The 19,935-nt window shown below is 34.9% G+C and overlaps 2 protein-coding genes across 4 annotated transcripts; one reads left to right on the top strand and one right to left on the bottom strand.

Moving 5' to 3' along the window:
- Window positions 1-1,837: 1,837 nt before the first annotated feature.
- On the top strand, window positions 1,838-4,687 carry LOC110649821 (heparanase-like protein 3). Its single transcript, XM_058132114.1, has 9 exons — window positions 1,838-2,244; window positions 2,383-2,419; window positions 2,532-2,715; window positions 2,806-2,954; window positions 3,040-3,270; window positions 3,368-3,557; window positions 3,664-3,789; window positions 4,081-4,180; window positions 4,256-4,687. The coding sequence occupies exons 1-9, from the start codon at window positions 1,999-2,001 to the stop codon at window positions 4,610-4,612; spliced, it is 1,620 nt and encodes a 539-aa protein (XP_057988097.1). The 5' UTR covers window positions 1,838-1,998; the 3' UTR covers window positions 4,613-4,687.
- On the bottom strand, window positions 3,810-18,939 carry LOC110649822 (probable anion transporter 6, chloroplastic). 3 transcript variants are annotated; one of them, XR_009142558.1, is made up of 17 exons: window positions 18,340-18,939; window positions 17,718-17,863; window positions 16,095-16,194; window positions 15,739-15,791; window positions 14,834-14,908; window positions 10,471-10,551; window positions 10,171-10,232; window positions 9,674-9,741; window positions 8,598-8,713; window positions 8,323-8,359; window positions 7,377-7,472; window positions 7,070-7,211; window positions 6,904-6,956; window positions 6,160-6,246; window positions 5,930-6,049; window positions 4,509-4,826; window positions 3,810-4,128 (listed from the first exon to the last, which is right to left on the bottom strand). XR_009142558.1 is itself a non-coding variant. In XM_058132115.1 (15 exons), the coding sequence occupies exons 1-15, from the start codon at window positions 18,721-18,723 to the stop codon at window positions 5,948-5,950; spliced, it is 1,602 nt and encodes a 533-aa protein (XP_057988098.1). In that variant the 5' UTR covers window positions 18,724-18,939; the 3' UTR covers window positions 5,370-5,947. The 3 variants fall into 3 exon arrangements, 1 of the variants encoding a protein (XP_057988098.1); XR_009142557.1 differs by having other exon boundaries at window positions 3,810-4,133; XM_058132115.1 differs by lacking the exons at window positions 3,810-4,128; window positions 4,509-4,826 and having other exon boundaries at window positions 5,370-6,049.
- Window positions 18,940-19,935: the final 996 nt, after the last annotated feature.

The raw sequence follows: 19,935 nt of genomic DNA on the forward strand, positions 1-19,935 counted from the left end.
GTTGTTAGGTTTGAACTAAACTAAATTCCACCAACAAAAACTTCTCTTTTACTTAACCTTGAATTAATGTGGATTAGGTCTTATTTTGCTTCCTTTACAAAGAAAAATTTTATAATATAATCATTGAATGTAGAACAGTTTTATTATAACCATTAATTATTATAAATTTTATGTATATCTTATCATAATTAACGATTAAAATCAATCTGTTGTACATATAATAATTATATAGAATAATTTCTTATAAGTAAGATTGTGCAATATCCCACCTCATCCTCATGACATCAAAGATAAGCAGAGAGGATGTGCTTCATATCTGAAACTAATCATTTGAGAACACTACTGCAAATGGATCCAACTGTAAAAAAGAAATTTATAAGCTTTGTTTATACTCAAACTATGATCTCATAGTCATATGCCATATGGGTGTTGATAACTTTTTTGTAACGCTTTCCCTACTCAACAATCTGATAGGGTTAAGCTTGTGACTCAGCCAGGTTACGGTAATTAAGCTTTGTATCAAAGATTCTAATGGATTGTAGGTTAAAAATGCAATGAAATTTTAGAAGAGATTGAAGATTCTTAATCTTATGTATTATGAGATAAATTAATTATGGTTAGCGTTTCGGTTTAGTTTGATTTTTAATTAGAATTGTTCATTTCAATTTAACAAAATGGAGAATTAAGATTGAATCAGGTTGATGTAATTTCTCATGATTTCGAATCATTCCCATGCTATTTCAATTTTTATTTTATTAACTTTGGTATGATTTTTAGCAAAACTAGCAACTTCCCCATTTTTAAGAAAATGAAAAAAAAAATTAAACTTTCATAATTTTGAAATATATTAAAAGAAAAAATAAATCATAGACTAAAAATAAAAGGATTTATTTTATTAAATTAAAATTTATTGTACTGTTATTATACCAATACAAAAAGAATTAAAATGATAAAGAATAAAAATCACAAGAATTAATTTGAAAATATAAAAAAAATAAATTATTTACATGAAAAATAAAAGATCACATGAATTTAAGAAAAATGATAAAGTACATATATATTTTTCAAAATATAAAAAATAAATAAAATAATTATTGAATAATTAAATTGTTTACATATTTTGCTTGAATTAGAAAAATCGGACCGAACCTAATGTGCAAGACAGACCAAAAGTAAAATATTATGTAATGTCTGCATGTCCTGACTTTTTTTGACACAAAAAGAAAAGGGAAAAGGTGATATAGTGATTGGTCGTTTTGAACCCAAAATGATAATTACATGTTCTGTTGACATACGTGTATCTCATTTCTTCAAATATCTCGTCTAAGCCCTCTCATGTGTTCCATTTAAAATTAAATATTAATTTATTTTTAACTTTCTTTTACCTTATAAGCAAACTAAATATCAGAAAAGTTCGGATGGATTAATTGTGAAGGAGAAAAAGTGAAAAACCCTACTAAAGTCTGGCTTCCTGTCGGGTTTAAACCTCATAATTCGGAGTTGGGCAAGTGGGTCCATGGTTTACACGTGAACGTTGCGGTAAGGCACAGAGCTGCAGAGCCTTCTCTCCAAAGATTGGGTTGTTTGGCAACTGCAACTTGTTGCTTTCTCGGAGGAAAGCAAAGCCATGGTCCACCTAGGAACAAGCCTCAGCATTATTGTAACATGCTAGCTTCCAAATACCACAGTAAGGAAGAAAAACTTGAATTGATTTTTTTTCACGTTCAACCTGCAAATACTTGCCAAGGGACAAAAAAGATTATTAAATTTGTTTGTTTTTCACTTTTTCTTGATGTATATATATATATATATATATATATATATAACTATTGTAACTTGTAAATATATACTCCAAATCTTTATCTCTTCCTCTTATATATAATTTATTATGTGGGCCTGTGCCCTGCTGCAGTAGTATCCCACCTCTGCACTTTCATGGCTACCTTACCCATTCTTTGAGAAAAACTCAGATCCTGAACTTACCAGTTGTATTCAAAGATGGGTTCTCAGATTTGGCTAAGAGGGTTGTGTTTTTTGGTGTGCATCTTTACCTGCAGCTTCTTTTCTGTGAGTTCACAAACCGTAGCTGGAAATGGTAGTGTAGAAGGAACTGTTTTTATAGATGGGAAAACTTCCATTGGAAAGATTGATAAAGATTTCATTTGTGCTACTTTGGATTGGTGGCCTCCTGAGAAATGTGACTACGGGACTTGCAGCTGGGACCATGCTTCTCTCATTAATCTGGTTTGTGTTTTGTTTCTGCTGCACTTCTGATTTTGAAGCTGTTTCTGAACATTAGATATCTATTCAAGATGCAAGTCATCGCTCAAATGTGTATTGCTTTGTGACTTTTTTTTTTTTTTTCATTTTCCTCTAATGCAGGATCTTAACAGCAATATTTTGTTAAATGCCATAAAGGGTAAGAATTCCTTAAATCTAAGAACTTTCTTTACTATATTTCTTCTATCAAACATTGTTACTGATCCTTCATCGATTGGAGCTGAAGTTAATTTCTATGGACAATGGTTCAGCTTTTTCACCATTGAAGATCAGATTGGGGGGTTCTTTGCAAGACAAGGTCATGTATGACACTGATGATAATAAGGAACCCTGCAAGCAATTTGTTAAAAATACCACTGAGATGTTTGGTTTCACCCAGGGATGCTTGCCTATGTATAGATGGGACGAATTAAACGCCTTTTTCAATAAATCAGGGTAATTAGACACCAATCTCTTCTCTGTTGTTTCACTTCACTTTTACATGTCTAGCAGTTGAACAGGTTTCTTCACTCTGATTTGGCTCAGGGCTAAAATTATATTTGGATTAAATGCTCTCGCCGGGCGGTCCATACATTCTGATGGTTCTGCAACAGGAGCTTGGAACTATACCAATGCTGAATCTCTTATAAGTTATACTGTCAAAAAGAACTATTCTATTCATGGTTGGGAGCTTGGTAAGAAACTCACTTCTTTTGTTTCCATGATTTAAGCTTATTATAGATTTATCAAGAATACTAAAAAGTTTTCTCTGCTGGTCAGGAAATGAATTGAGTGGGAATGGAGTTGGAACAAGAATAGTAGCAAATCAATATGCTGCTGACACGATCTCCCTGTATAAGATAGTGCAAAATATTTACAATGGAGCTGAAAATAAGCCCCTAATTATAGCACCTGGAGGATTCTTTGATGCAAGTTGGTTCAAAGAATTCATCGATAAAACAGGAAATTCAGTAGATGTGGTCACCCATCACATATACAATCTCGGTCCAGGTATACTTAGTTGAAGAGATTGATTAACCACTGCAGTTCAATAACTCATAGTCACTCCAATTTGACAGATTGGTTTTTTGTTTCCCCCTTAATGAAGGAGTTGATGAACATCTAGTTGAAAAGATTCTTGATCCGTCTTATCTTGATGGTGAGGCTAATACTTTCAGAGGCCTCCAAAATACCCTCAAGAGTTCTGCAACATCAGCAACTGCCTGGGTTGGTGAGGCAGGAGGGGCTTACAACAGTGGCAGGAACCATGTATCCAATGCTTTTGTTTATAGTTTCTGGTACATTGAATCAAATTTATCTTTGTAGTTTCTGATTAGTGGAGAAAAAAAAAATTATTGCCAAAATCTTCAGCTTTCTGTTGCTGACTTTAGTGATGTTGCACAGGTACCTGGATCAGCTTGGTATGGCATCAGCTTATGATACAAAAACATACTGCAGGCAGTCTTTGATCGGCGGAAATTATGGTTTACTCAACACAACTACTTTTGTGCCAAATCCGGACTACTACAGGTAATGCAATAATCAAGTCATTTCATTCAAAAGCTTAATTCAATTGATTGGAAACAAGCCTTAAAGCCAATGATTTTGAGCTGATTCTGAAAGCAAATATACATTCAGGTAGAAATAAGGAAGTGCAGTTGTTATATTAAAATTAAGAGCAGTAAATCCTGCTTAATAGAACTTGATAAAGAACTAGATTGGCTCATCACTAGTTAGAACACAAATCTAAACTTCGATCTTTTTATCCCAACTGAAACAGCTGAGATTTCTTACTTGGGCACTTTTCTCTCTTCACTGCAGTGCTCTTCTCTGGAACCGATTGATGGGTAGAAATGTTCTGTCGATGAACTTTTCTGGGACAAAAAAGATACGTGCTTATGCTCATTGTGCAAAAGAATCAGTACGTTAATCGCATACTTTAAATATCAAACTAATAGCAAAGGTTTGTGATCTAATCAAATTTATAATCCAGCAGAAGGGAATCACATTACTGCTAATCAATCTAGACAACCGCACAACTGTTGAAGTCAAGGTCGCATTTAACAGTACGAGGACATTGCATCATCCAAAAAAGAATCATAGGTGGAAATTTCACAAGAGAGGAATACAAGGTTCTGAAAGTAACACAAGAGAGGAATACCATCTAACAGCAAAAGATGGAAATTTACACAGCCAAACTATGCTACTTAATGGGAACATTTTAACTGTAAATTCAGCTGGGGACATACCTGTCTTGGATCCTCTGAATGTAAATTTATCAAAGCCAATAATGGTTGCACCTTTCTCTGTTGTATTTGCACACTTGCCATATGTTGTCCCTGCTTGCAACTAGGTAGTACTAGGTGGAACTGAAACTGGTTCCTTATAATGATTGATCAAATAAGAGATAGAATACATGCAAATGTCACATTATTTTTTCTTGATGAAGAATATAGTACAAGTCATTATATGAACTAGTCATACTTATATTTGCAAATATAATTCACTCCTTTGTAGTATGGAGACACACATCTGCTTTATGTGGCAAGTCTTACAACAATGTCACCCTGTCAAGAAATGGAATGTAAAGTTTAAATCACTCTCTCAAAGTATAGTGCATTTCCCATCAGTTTTCAAATTATGAGAACCCACAAATAAATTCTCACCGTATTAATATTTATTTTGTAATTATTAAGTTTTATGTAGTCCTCATTTAAAAGGATATTAGTAAAGTTGGAAAAATGATGTATAGCCCACTAGTAAGATTTCATACTTTTATTCTTCTTTCCAAAATTTCAAATAAATGATAAAAATTAGAATCAAAATCTAATATTTTTTGGGATATTTCTTATTGCAAATTTATAAATATTAAAAGGAAAAATAAAATGTATGGAGCTCAATTTTTCTATATAATTATTCTCAATTTTCATTTTCAGGAGAAAGGGAAAAAGATATTTACTCAAATACAACACTCTGTTTATCTCTCCCTTACAAATATTTTTTTTTCTTCTAGTTTATTTCTCATAAGAATTTAAACATTTCATAGGAGATTTTAGTTTTAGAATATAAAATAGAAAAATAAAAATAAATATATATTTAGAGACAATAGATGAATCTAAATAATGTACAGTTTTTTTATTGTAATCATACAATACGAAACAAATATGGTGCCTACATAAATTGCCTGCAGCGGTCCACAGGTAAATTCCATTAAGTAGTTATGTACTCAATAGTAACAAATTCTCAAACTCCAATATGTTCTCCTTGCTTAAGGACAAATAGCAGGAGATGGAACAGCAAATGATCAAATGAAGGATAAATAAGAGGAAATATTTCTTTTTTTTTTATTTGACACATACAGTGAAAGTTCTTTCTGCTAAAATAATGATACAACACAATGTACGTCGCCATCATACAGATATTTTGGTGGCCAAGTATGACAACTTTGTCAAACTATTACATGTGGAATGTGCAAGGGAACCCTTCTTTGTTTTTTGTTGGAGGGGAGGGGGGTTTCGTGTTCGTGTTTGGGGTTGGAGTAGAAAAACAAAACCAGCCTCGTTAGTGTTTAGTGAAGGATGAAGACAATTTCACCAAATGCTATGGAAGAAATCAATTAGTAGTATCTTGAATGCTGCTTTCTCTTATTTTATTGCTCAGAAAAACCAACCTGAACTCAGGATCCAAATTAATCTCTGTTGGAAAAGTTTTGAGGCTTACTGCTTGCAAATACCAACCATACAACCGTACCAGTCAAGTAGAAAAAGATTGATGGCGCAAACAATGACATCTACATGACACAGATGTGGGAGAGGACATTAATATGACAACGCTAAAGTGAATAACAGGATTGCCAATAAAATGTTCAAACTTAAGAGGCAGGGTATAGAGGGAACTTACACTCCATGAATGGGTTGTGTCAAGAAGATAACCAGTCAAGGCAACACCAACAATCCCAGGTATTGCTCCAACAGTGTTTGTAATACCCTGAGTCCAAAAAAATTCAAGGAGAAACTTCTTATTTACTCTGCAATAAGATATTTTTCTTTAGAAGTTCACGAGAAGCTTTAGCTTCAGTGACGAGCATTTAAATATTCAATTGGTCCTGGATTTAACTGGGTTGTCTGAAATGAAATGGGTCTCCTCTCTTTTTAAATGTCAGCAACCCAACATCATATATTGGTGAGAATTTTTTCCCCCTTACTTTAACAGGCCCCTAATAAGTGGCTGATGTGGGATGGTAGTGGCTTAACTATAACCTCTAATCTAAAAAGATCTTGTCGCTTTATATGACATGAAGTAGCTAGTTGAATGTGAAAGGGATTAAATTCATGCTTTGACTCAACTGCTGGAGCTCTTTTGCTCTCTTGAATTTTTTTTTACACCCATAAGAAACTAACTCCACTTTGTAAGAGGTATAACTGTGAGCAAATCCTACATCTCCATGGCATAAGTAATGATGCATGTAATTCAGGAACCATATTTTGAGTTGATGGGAGGTGGAATATGCCTAGTTTATGCTAACAGAACAGTGCTCAACAGTATGTGAGTAACAATCCATGATTTTCCCAACTATCTTTGTAAACTGTTATTTATAAAATTCCAGCATGTGCTATAAGAATTTAGAATTGCAAGTTTACATACCAACAGTATACTTGCATATTCAGGAGATATATCTTGATGCGTGCAATATAGTCCTTCACAAAAGGAAAAGATCAAATAATTAGGCAACAAACAAAATAAGTAGGACAAGTCAATCCTTTACAGTTTCCCAAATGAAAATAAATTCTAGAATTATGTGGTTAACTACCAGACAGGGCAAAGCTTGAGAGGGCCAAGCCACCGGTTAGAATCCCCACAATTTCCCAAGGGGGCAGCCCTAGATCTACAGAGGAGAGAGTCATGCAAACGGCAGGAGACAAAAAGGCAACTGCTTGGCAAGTCTTTCGCACCTGCAACAAAATGGCACTAGGTCAGAAAAATCAGAAGAAAAGCAGACACAAGTGAAAAATGATGTTACTGCCAAGTTCCAAAAGCCAAATGGTTTGATTTGATGTACTGGATAGTTACTGGTCAGATCATGACCACAGGCAATTAAGTACAGTGTTATTCCATACCGTAGTTGTTTCAACTCCATTGGCAATTAAGTTGTCAGCAAGCTGTGCAGCAATGCTAGTTACGAAAATTGAAGCCAAAGGAGGAAGAATGGAAACCTGAAATCATTGAAATATTTCATATAAACATAAATCTTAAAAATGTTTCAACAGATTTAAGCAATCATATATTTTTTGTTGTGCCATGTTCAGACATGTAATGAGGAACAGCTTCTGAATTATAGACCTAAGCTTAGGTTATAAAATGTAAAATAACACATTCCAAAGTCAGTTATAGTTATAACCAATGCTTTGATAATATTACATGTTAATTTCCTAAGTAGCTAAGGAATTAGCTAAACAAATATATGCCATTATTTTAGGATAACAAAGAATCACACCAATGCATTCTGCACAATACAGTTGAGGATCTCCTGAGCTCAACGCTATCGATGTGCTATAATAACCAAGAAAGAGATCGATCCCTTTCAAATAGTGAAATTCATCTTCCTCATTCACCATGGTTTAAAGTACAAGCAGTTTTGAGTTTCTATCCTTAGTAGCTAATCAGACCTTAAGACTGAGTTCTAAGCAGAATTGTGCACATTCTTCTCCTATAATACTTGCGTTGTCTTTTTAACATTTTTGATGCTAGAAGATACATGCAGGTGTCAATTTAGATTTAAAAAAACATATATCAAAATACATGGCATGTAGGAAGCTAATACCAACCTATATTTGATGTTGAACCATGTGATTTCTGGCACATGAAGGACATTTTCCTTAAAATCATAACTTTCCTAGTCTGTTTTGAGACCATGGCTCAAATACAATGTAGTCAAACATCATGGCACAACATTCTTCCTAGCACTTACAACGAAGGGATCTAAAATATATATATATATATATATATATATATATATATATATATATATAAAATAAAAAAAGCAAAATGTATCTTTATACTTACCCATGCAGCTTCTGTCAAATTTAAGTTCAGCTCCTCACTGCATGGCACATCAATTGAATATTAAGTTTCCATCAGATGACAAGATTATAGTAAGCAAACTGAAGTAACAGATGCCAAGTACTTTGCATAAGGGTGATTTGACAAGAAATCAGTAATTAGGAAAAAAAATGTTCACAACGTGATAATGTCAAAAGAACCATTCTTAGATTAATATTTTAGGCAAGTGCTAATATCAACTTGATGAAAGTCAACTTAAACATTAATTTCAAAGTTACCTAAAATAAGAAGGAAGCCAAGATAAACAAGTATAGTGACCCCAGCTTCCACAAAAATGAGCATATATCATAGCCCACACGGCTTTACTCTGGAAAAATGCATTCCATGGTATTTCCTGCCCTAACAAAGCCAGTAAGAAACGTTAGGGCAATAAAGAAAGAATAAACTTTTAAGGATGTCTCTATTGCATTCCAACAGAATTTAGATAAATACCATTGGCTAGAACCTAGAAGCCCAGTGGCCAAGTGCCTTCCTCATAGACTCATAGTGCAAGAGGTTAAGGGATCAAACCCTGGCAGCCCATTACATCCTATACCTAATGGTCAAATTTTTGTAGTGCTGATGGCTGCAACACCCGTTGTCAGTAGAATAACGACCACAATGTTAACGTGTGAAAGAGACAGATTCTTTTCTACTGGCTTAAGTAACCAAAGTGACCATTTCTCTCATCTTCCCCTACTTTCTGACCCCCATTTTCACTCTTTCTTCAACCTAAATCCTTCACGACTCCTACAACATACAATTTTTGCTTGATTTCACTTCTTAACATGGCAAAATCAATAAAAGGATGTATATTTGGAGACCAAAACTCTCAAACTTGAAAACAAAAGACTTGAGACCCTCCTAGACACTCAAAAACCCTCAAATGTCATTGAAACAGATTATAAATATATGACTTGCACAACAGTTCCAGCAATTTCAGATTAACTAAAAAACCAAATCTCGATGATCATTGCTTTATAGGAAGCTATTCCCAGCAGTGATAGAATCATAATTCTCCACAGTAGGGGTCAGCACTTCAACCAAGATATGGCTTTTCATAAGCTGGATTATCACAATTAATGCCATCACCATCAGCTATTTTTAAGGTTACAAAAATCCTATAACACTCAATAGGCCAAACCATGTTCAACTGAAGTCCCACCCACCCAGAACCATTTCTGGCTGACTTGAGAAATTTTTGACACATTTAGCACATAATCTGATGAATGAACCAGAGTCACCACATTTCCAAGCCCCTTAAGTGCCAAAAATAATGCTGGAAAAAGAAAGGAAAAAAATAAAAGCATTGCACCTTCAGTGAATCACCCAATTCTGCAAGAGAAGTATTCCATGATTTATCCAAATTGATAGACTGGGGCCCTGTCAGACACATTAAGAAATGACATCTCTCGCATAAACATATGAGAGAAGCTTGAGGAAAAAGACAACACTTTCTGTAGCAAATAGTTCAATTAGTTCAAATCAGTAAGCACCCAAGGTTTAAGTCTTTCTTAAGGCACCTTTCCAGTGTCACCATTTCAAAGGTGTAAAAAAAATAGTTTAAATTATATAAACTACAAAAGTACAAGTCACAGAAAAATTCAGCATTCTCAAGGACTAACTAAAAACAATTTCCATTAGAAAAGCAGTGCTAACCATAACACATTATCATCATGCAAAAGAGGCCCTTAGTTTTGAATCCAGTTCCAATTAGCTAGCAGACTGTTCTTAATGTATATGAAAATTGGAGGGAAATAGTAGCTTTATTCTTCAAATAAACAATAATACAGTTAGAGATCAAGCACTCACTTGATGAGGGTACAGAAGCATATGAAGCTTGTTCCTCTTTAAGAAACTGAAATATCAAAAACCTTCATGGTTTTTGGTGGTGTAAAAAGTACAAAGTTGCAGTCAGTCAGTTCTTCACATTAGCAACATAAATAAAGAATAAATGAATAAGTAAAATAAAATCAACCAAGGAAAGCATTATACAGTAATACTCTGCACAAAACATAATAAAACTATGATTGTTCAACATTCAAAGAAATGGCTATTTGCATAATACACAAATGTGAAAATGTCTTTAACTCTGTCACAATAACTACTTACCAAGCTAATCCAAGAAAGCCAAAAATGTAAAATACAGATTCCCAACCAAAATTTTGAATGAGGGGAGGAGCCAAAAGAAGCCTGCATGAATTACTTTCTAACATTAGAAATGACCAGCAAATGAAAACTCATTACTTATTCTTCCCGACAGCAATAAGCACAACATAAATTTGTCCACAAGATATATGTAGCAGACATAAAACCAATGAGTTTTGGCTTATATCATTAATATAGGTGATGTCAAATGAGTATTAGCAGATAAATAAATTTCTGAATGACACCTTATATGATCCATTTAAAACCCTAAGAATAATCAAATGGTGCCTTCAGAAATGAATGAAGGATCCAAAAATATGATACTATGCATGTACAGTGTCCTAGGGAATTTTTAATGAAGTTTGGCTATGTTAAGATGGTAAATTTTCTGAATAACACTCTTAGAAAGGATTATTTCTTTCTGTTATGGAAAGTCAATCATTATGTTATGGAAAGTCAATTACTATATTATTTCTCTGTATATTTTGTATTCTGTATTCCTATTTAGGATTTCTTATTTAGGATTTCTTCCTAATTAGTAGAACACAATTATAGGAATCAATTGTATATATATACCCATGTACAGATTAATTGAAATCAATAAGAATCATCTCTTTCTACATGGTATCAGAGCAGGTCATCAATCTAAGGTGACTATTTGTTCTCACTATCCAGCTCAGGAGAGACCTTGGCCGCCGACCGGCCGTTTCAACCCCGATCAACATCGCCGGCGTCGTCTCAACCCCCTCATTCCACCACTGTGTGCTGTTGCCTGATCCAGTATAACCATTAAAGGACTTCTGAGGTTTGGCTCTCAGATCCTATTTTGGTATTTGCTTGATTTGTGATTTTGGGTTTTTTTGCTGCTATAAGCACTTTGGATTAGCGTTTCGGTTAGTTTTCTTTGTCTCAACAAATGACAGACAATAAGAATGTTATTTCTGATGTGATTCCGGTGATGACTAAGATCACGGAACACAAACTTAATGGTTCGAATTACCTGGAGTGGAGTAAGACTGTTAGGGTCTATTTGCGTAGCATTGATAAGGATGATCACCTTACTAAAGATCCACCCACTGATGATACACGACAAACTTGGCTAAGGGAGGATACTCGATTGTTTTTGCAGCTTCGGAACTCGATTCATAGTGAGGTAATTAGTTTAATTAATCACTGTGAATTTGTTAAGGAATTGATGGATTACTTAGATTTTCTGTATTCTGGTAAAGGGAATATCTCCCGTATTTATGATGTTTGTAAGGCATTCTACCGTGCTGAGAAAGAGGATAAGTCTCTCACGGCTTATTTTATGGATTTTAAACGGGCTTCATCTCCTTTTGAGTTAGTTCATTCTGATGTTTAGGGTCCTTGTTCTGTTACATCTAAAACTGGATTTCGTTATTTTGTTACTTTTGTTGACGATTACTCTCGTGTTACCTGGTTATATTTAATGAAGAATCGTTCTGAGTTGTTTTCTATCTTTTGTGCCTTTTATAATGAAATCAAAACTCAATTTAATATTTCTGTGCGCATATTAAGAAGTGATAATGCCAAAGAATATTTTTCAGCACAATTTCAGCCTTATATGACATAAAATGACATTCTTTATCAGTCTTCCTGTGTGGATACCCCATCCCAAAATGGCGTGGCCGAAAGGAAAAATCGTCATCTTCTTGAGGTAACTCGTGCTCTTCTTTTTCAGATGAAAGTACCTAAACACTTTTGGGCAGATGCAGTTTCTACGGCATGTTTTTTGATCAATCGTATGCCTTCTTCTGTCCTTAATGGGGATATTCCTTATACTACTTTGTTTCCTACAAAATCTTTGTTCCCTATTGAACCCCGTATTTTTTGTTGTACCTGTTTTGTGCATAATGTTCGTCCACGGGTTACTAAATTGGATCCAAAATCTCTCAAATGTGTCTTCCTTGGGTACTCACGGCTCCAAAAAGGGTACCGTTGTTTCTCTCCTACTCTCAATCGTTATCTTGTTTCTGCAGATGTCACATTTTTTGAGTCCACTCCATTTTTTCCTCCATCATCTGTGTATGAGAGTCAGGGGGAGGAGGATGATCTCTTAATATATACTGTCCAACCAATGTCTAGTTCTCTCCCATAGCCTGTTCCTTCTGTCTCTAGACCTATTCGACCTCCCGTTGTTCATGTTTATTCCAGGAGATTGGAGATTCCTGATTCAGATCCTCCATCAACTACTTCGTTGGGAGATCCTGTACCTCATACTGATCATGATTCTGATCTAGACTTACCCATTGCTCTTCGTAAAGGTAAACGTTCATGTACTTACCCTATCTCTTCTTTTGTTTCTTATAATCAATTGTCTTCTTGTTCTTGGTGTTTTGTTACTTCTTTAGACTCTGTTCCTATCCCTAATACTATTGATGAGGCACTATCTCATCCTGGCTGGTGTGATGCTATGAAAGAGGAAATGGAGGCTTTAGATGCTAATGGTACATGGGAACTATTGCCTTTGCCCACTGGTAAGAAAGCTATTGGCTGCAAATGGGTATATACAGTAAAGGTAAATCCTGATGGTTCTGTGGCTAGGTTAAAAGCACGCCATGTAGCAAAAGGATATGCTCAGACATATGGGGTTGATTACTCTGATACTTTTTCTCCTATAGCTAAACTTACTTCTATTCGTTTGTTTATCTCTTTAGCAGCTACATATGATTGGCCCCTGCATCAATTGGATATCAAGAATGCTTTCCTTCATGGTGATCTTCAGGAGGAGGTGTATATGGAGCAACCACCAGGGTTTGTTGCTCAGGGGGAGTTGAGTAAAGTTTGTAGACTTCGGAAGTCTCTTTATAGCTTGAAACAAAGTCCTAGGGCATGGTTTGGGAGATTCAGTGAAACAGTACAGGAATTTGGTATGCAAAAGAGTAAGTGTGATCACTCAGTATTTTATAGGCAATCTGAGGCTGGTCTAATTCTCTTGGTAGTCTATGTGGATGACATTGTCATCACTGAGAGTGACTCTGCAGGTATTTCATCTCTTAAAACCTTCCTCCAAACTCAGTTTCAGACCAAAGACTTGGGATTGTTAAAGTATTTCTTGGGTATCGAAGTTATGAGAAGTAAGAAGGGTATTTTCTTGTCTCAAAGAAAATATGTCCTCGATCTATTGACAGAGACAGGAAAATTAGGTGCTAAGCCTTGTAGCGCATCAATGACTCCAACTTTACAATTGTTAGCAGGGGATAGTGAGTTGTTTGAAGATCCAGAGAGATACAGGAGATTGGTAGGAAAATTGAACTACCTTACAGTCACTCGTCCTGACATTGCTTATGCCGTTAGTGTGATAAGTCAGTTTATGTCTTCCCCAACTGTTACTCATTGGAAAGTCTTGGAACAAATCTTGTGTTATCTGAAGGGCGCTCCAGGAAGAGGTTTGCTATATGGTAATCATGGGCATTTGAATGTTGAATGTTTTTCAGATGCCGACTGGGCTGGATCTAAGGTTGACAGGAGGTCAACTACTGGATATTGCGTTTTTATTGGAGGAAATTTGGTGTCTTGGAGAAGCAAGAAGCAGAGTGTAGTTTCTCGATCTAGTGCTGAATCCGAATACAGACCCATGGCACAATCAGTATGTGAGGTAATGTGGATACTTCAATTACTAGATGAGACAGGTTTTAAGACCTCCCTGCCCGTGAAATTGTGGTGTGATAATCAAGCTGCTTCTAATCCGGTGTTTCATGAGCGGACCAAACATATTGAGATTGATTGTCACTTTATTCGTGAAAAAATTCAATAACAGATCATCTCAACAGGACACATCAAAACTGGAGAGCAGTTAGGAGATATTTTCACAAAAGCTCTGAATGGAGCTAGGATTGACTACATTTGTAACAAGTTTGGCATGATTAACATCTATGCTCCAACTTGAGGGGGAGTGTTATGGAAAGTCAATCATTATGTTATGAAAAGTCAATCACTATATTATTTCTCTGTATATTTTGTATTCTGTATTCCTATTTAGGATTTCTTATTTAGGATTTCTTCCTAATTAGTAGAACACAATTATAGGAATCAATTGTATATATATACCCATGTACAAATTAATTGAAATCAATGAGAATCATCTCTTTCTACACTTTCCAATGCAATTCAACACAAGGAATACAAAAATAGTGAAATATTGTATTGAGTTCCTCTTCTTCACAACCATTTAGTCAAAGGGGTTGGATATTCACCATGGTCAAGCTCTGCAGTTAAAATTTATGTGCAAATCAAATCAAGCGACTACCATTTTCTTCAATAGTAAGATAAGTTTATATATAAAACCACATTCAATAGAACATACCCTGTGACACTTCCTATACTCAGTCCACCAAAGACAAATGCTACAGCCCGTGAGCGCTCTTCCAAAGGTATTGATCTGCATGTGGCATTGGCTTTATCAAAAGGGGAAAAGGAAAGAAGCGAAACAGAGAGAAAGCTCCACAGGAGGAGCTATTCATAAAGAGATTGGCCATATCATAAGGTTTAATTGACAGCATAAGAGGTAAATATGATGCAAGCAGAAAATCAATGATATAAAATCAGTGAAGGCAGGAAAATTGTTCTTTATTCAGCAGTGTACAGTCAGAAGAAATAAAAAGAAGCATGGAGAAATAATTTACATTCAAAAATTTCATGTTTGATTTTAAGTAAATTAATTTTAAGCAAATTAATTTTAAGCAAGTAAGAGAACAACTTATGTAGCAGAGAATGAAATAAACAGGATATGCCCATTGAACCTCAAAATAAGTGTGACAAGGCAGAGAAGAATGAAAGAACAGATGATACATGAAATAAATCAAAACCAAGAAGAATCTGAAAAGGCTGTTAAAGGAGTTCACGTGCCATATATAACTGCAAAACCTAATGATCCAAGCAGTGACAGATAATATCCAGATCCATGCAAACAAGTGAAACAGCAGTTGCCTAAATAGCAAAATCTGCTATAAAACACAAACTCATTAATAAGACAATATAATTTTGTTTTCTGATTATATTTCTCCACTTAAAAACCCACAAGCCTTTCAATGAGACTAGCTGTTCTAATATGCATGAGAAAATGAAAGAGGTAAAAGGTTACAATAAGCACAATAGCATCAATAAAAGGAAAATAAAAATAATTAAAAAAAGGGAAATGCAAGTCTAACAGAGTACAATAAATGATATACTTTTTTATTTAAGCATCCCAAAAAAAATGTCATAACATGCCTGGCAATAAGGTCAGTTGCAGCTGATGGGGAAACACCTTCTCCTATTCCAACCTATATTTGAAGCAAAAAAAGGAATACTACATAAGGAATGTGCGCATGAGAGAGAGAGAGAGAGAGAGAGAGAGAGAGAGAGAGACAAAGAGAGTCAAAATATCATGTATGAAGCATGAGAATGGACTTCATGATCTAATAGCATGTTTGGTAGAACATAATGGGATGCCACTGAATAGTAGCACAAGTTGAAAGTTCATTCCATTACACTCCATTATAGTCAACCAAACGTGCAATAAAAGTTACAACGTGAGGATATGTGCAAGTTAAACTATAAGAGAAGTTTCAAATAGTTTCTAATACCAAAATCCTTGACAAGACAAGTCCAGGCATAAAACCAGCAAGTGATGGAAGAAATGCAGTCGCCAATGACCAAGTCAACACACCAATTTCAAGAACTTTCCTGCACAAGGAAAAATAAATGATCAAAGGAAGGTAGGACACATATCACACGTACAACCAAACCTAGAAGAAAGGTGAAACACTAGTGGCACATGGAATCTCAAGGAACAGTGGCTTTCAGTAAAAGATAGGTAGAGTTTTGGGATTTATTTTTTCTAGCCTCATGTTAGAATTAGACTTTTAAATATGCTTTAGTAAATTCTCATTCATTTTTAAAGGGTAACCTATTCCATAGACTTTATTTCCATGAAAAAGGCAAGGTAAAGCTAAGGAGAAGAATAATCAACCATCAGTATAACAGGATGATACCCATATAAGAAAATATATTTGCAGAATAAGAGCTAACAAAGAAAATAGATAAATATCTAAATGCAAATGTACACTTCTTTTTTTTTTCTTTTTTTTCTTTCGTTTTAACTGCATTATAGTTAGCTTATGTTGTTTTGATAAGCAGCCCACCCTGTATGAGTGCTAAGGCATATTGTATTAAAAACCTACCGCTAATCCATGTAGTTCAAAAAGAGTTAAAGGCCCTTCGAATCTATTGAAGTGGAGAATAAAGTTCTGAAAAGATCTTTGGTGCATTCAGGTGAAATAACCCAAAAAGAAAGAAAGAAAGAAAGAAAGAAAGAAAGAAAAAAAGAAAGATTTTCTTCTATTTCTCAAGAATAATTGTATACATATTTATACACATTTGTTCCCTTTGGGCTAACTAATTAGGAATTCTAGATCCCTAGAATTGTGTTCTACACTAACAAAATTGGAATACAATTGTACACAACATACAGAAGTTGACTTTCCATAACAATGGAAAAGGCATAAGAGGACAAGTTTAGAAAGCATTATGTTTACAATTCACTGACGTTATTGCTTATCCCTATATGATGAAAAACTGGTTGAAAAGAGCCAATGCATCAGAATTGAAATGAGTAACCGCAGATTGTGTCAAAATCCCAACTAATCCTGTTTTTTCAAGGTAATTTAAACTCATGAAGATTACTCCACTGATAAAGATAATTTAAACCTACTTTTACCAATTCTAACTCTAATATTCAAACAAATATAATTTATCATCTTTTCAAGACTTCAAAAATGGTATTACTTAAGGATTGAATGTCGTAGTACATAAGGTTAGTGATTCAAAGTTTCAAACTCTAACAACCTCTTGCCCTTAAAAAATTTGTAGTCTACCAATAAAAAGTTCATCCTACAACTAGCATACAACGGCCAGAAACACTCTCCAGTCGGGAATCAAACCTACAAGATCATTCATTTAGATGTCTTACCCATGGTTGTGCATCAGCATATACGTGTACACAAAATATAAATTATTAATTACTATCAGTGTAAACTCAAAGAGCACCCACATATATCTATACATGCAATCATCACTTGAATTTGAAAGCATTGCTCTTTTCTTTTTGGAGGAAATGACACAATTTACAAATAAATATTTTTCAAGAAATTTATCCAATTAATTAAGTACATATAAACATGAAATATTATATGCCATCATAAGCTAACCTGCCCCCAAATATCTTGGCTAACCAACCTCCTGGTAATTGACTCAATGCATATCCCCAAAAGAAGGATGATTGCACCAGGCCAGCCACAGATGCGTTCCACCCAAACTGGTGAGACATTGGAATAATTGCAACACTCAAATTTACCTGCCCAATTAGTAAAATAGATCAAAAAGTATAATTTAGTCCTAAACATAAAAAAGTATAAGTTTACCTGCCCAGGAACTAGCTGATCAACATTACATAATTCAATTTCTTTACTCTTTGTCCTATTACATAAATATGCTTTACGGTTTGCCCTTGCAACTCGACTGGAGTGGTTAATCTAGGAATATGATTGTTAGAGGCTGCTCTTGCAACTGTACATAGTATATTCCTCTAGGAACATAACTACGATAACGGTAACTAAGGGCAAACCTAGAATTGGACCATTCACTATCTTCTTCTTCTTTGCAACTCCAACTAAAAATAACTTCGAGAATGCATTAAAATTAAGGAAGACGTTAACTATCTCTCAGACATGTTTAGCCACCCATTACCACATTTACACTATTACTCCATGAACATAAACATCGCATAAAATGTTCGTTGAATTGTGCAAGAGATGGATAACAAAGAACAACCTTGTCCATATTACAAATAACAAAGGCAAGTGAAGCAGTGCCAATAAGTTTATATCTCTGAGGAATATTATTCCATGGCGGGCAATTCAAATCAAAACCCACTTCTCTAGAGCCACCAGCATTTCCTGATTGAAGCCCAGGATCCGTAGTTGAACTCCTCTGCTCCAATCCGTCCACTCGGAGTCCAGTGATAACATCAGAGACCCTCTCGCTTTTCTCGACATTCTCTTTCTCTTTAACGCTACACACAACCCTGAATTTCAAGCTGCGCTTGGAGGGAAATAAATGCAAGTTTTGGGGCTTGACGTTGAGAAACGAAGTATGTGTGTTTGTGGTGTGAGAGAGAAAGCAACAGCCGTGTGCTTTCAGAGCAAAGTTTGCCATTTCTTGGAGAAAATCAAGAAACCAGCCTCTTGTCTAACGAGAAATAATTGAATAAGAAGGACGAAGAAAGAGTGTATGACGTTATGTGACAAGTGAAAGGAGGGAAGCCATGGGAAGGTCTCCAAGGACTGGAGATAGCCACGGAGGAGTTTGTTGCTTGTGGCTCTAGGACACTCTTGCTTGATGGGTTGGGCTCTCTTTGTCGTCCTGACCTAGATTTGAGCTATTTAAGCAAAGTTTGGATGTAAACAAATAGTTAACAGACAAATTGGAATCGTGTTTGGTATTGCGTTGACTTGCTTAGTACACGTTATTAACAAGGGCTGAGGGGTTCCGATTTCAATTTGGTTCTTTCTAAGAATTAGAATTAGCATTGGAGTTTGGTTCTTTCATTTTTTGAATCAAAAGAGGAATCAAATTCCGATTTCAATTTAAGTGTGGTTCTAAAAGTTGTGGTTCAAATTCGGATCTAGTTTCAGTTTTAATTTTTGTTTCAATTTGATTTACTGATTCTTACACTTAAAATTACAGTATTATTATTTTTTTTAAAGAATAAAAATAATTATATATTTTTAATATTAAAATATCAATAAAAATAATAGCAATAATATTAAAATAATAATATTAATATCAAAATAAAATATCAATAAAATAACATAAACATAATAACTTAACAAAAATACTAAAACTAAACTAATAATCCTCATATAAAAATATAAGATAATACCAAATATTTATAATATTGGTATTGAGTGGGGATAGATCAATAGGTCAGTATCTTGCCTAAATCCTTTTAGTCTATGGCGCTTAGGCTGTTACCAGTGTTGTAAAAGTCGACCAAAAGCGCCAAGTGAGTCGCGAGACGAGATGAGGTGAGGTTGCTGTGACTCCCCAGGCCGAGGCAAGGCTACTACAAAGAGGCGGCTGCCCCAGACCTTAAAGACGATAGTCGATGAGGCATTGAGACGCCACCTTGTAATAGTAACGGGAAGTTTTTTTTTTTTTAATTTTTTCTCAATAGTCGAAAAAATAAAAGCAACCCTAAAATGTATCGAGACTTACTTACCCAATACCCAAACAGAGATTGCAAGAAGCCAAGAATAGCGCAGCACCACCAAGCCAAAACCAGGTATGTCGTCTTCAACTCTCTCTCTCTCTCTCTCATCTTCACATTTTTCCCCTCACTCTCATTTGCTCTTCTCCTCTCACTTA

This window comes from Hevea brasiliensis, chromosome 13 (assembly GCF_030052815.1).
Source record: "Hevea brasiliensis isolate MT/VB/25A 57/8 chromosome 13, ASM3005281v1, whole genome shotgun sequence".
Classification (NCBI taxonomy): Eukaryota; Viridiplantae; Streptophyta; class Magnoliopsida; order Malpighiales; family Euphorbiaceae; genus Hevea; species Hevea brasiliensis.

Coding starts and splice junctions, on each gene's coding strand:
- LOC110649821 (XM_058132114.1), top strand. CDS start 1,999: ATGGGTTCTCAGATTTGGCTAAGAGGGTTGTGTTTTTTGGTGTGCATC. Junction 2,420..2,531: donor TTTGTTAAATGCCATAAAGG/GTAAGAATTCCT, acceptor ACAATGGTTCAG/CTTTTTCACCATTGAAGATC. Junction 4,181..4,255: donor CTCATTGTGCAAAAGAATCA/GTACGTTAATCG, acceptor ATAATCCAGCAG/AAGGGAATCACATTACTGCT.
- LOC110649822 (XM_058132115.1), bottom strand. CDS start 18,723: ATGGCAAACTTTGCTCTGAAAGCACACGGCTGTTGCTTTCTCTCTCAC. Junction 16,195..17,717: donor GCCAAGATATTTGGGGGCAG/GTTAGCTTATGA, acceptor TTCCTTGTGCAG/GAAAGTTCTTGAAATTGGTG. Junction 6,957..7,069: donor CTCAAGCTTTGCCCTGTCTG/GTAGTTAACCAC, acceptor CCTTTTGTGAAG/GACTATATTGCACGCATCAA.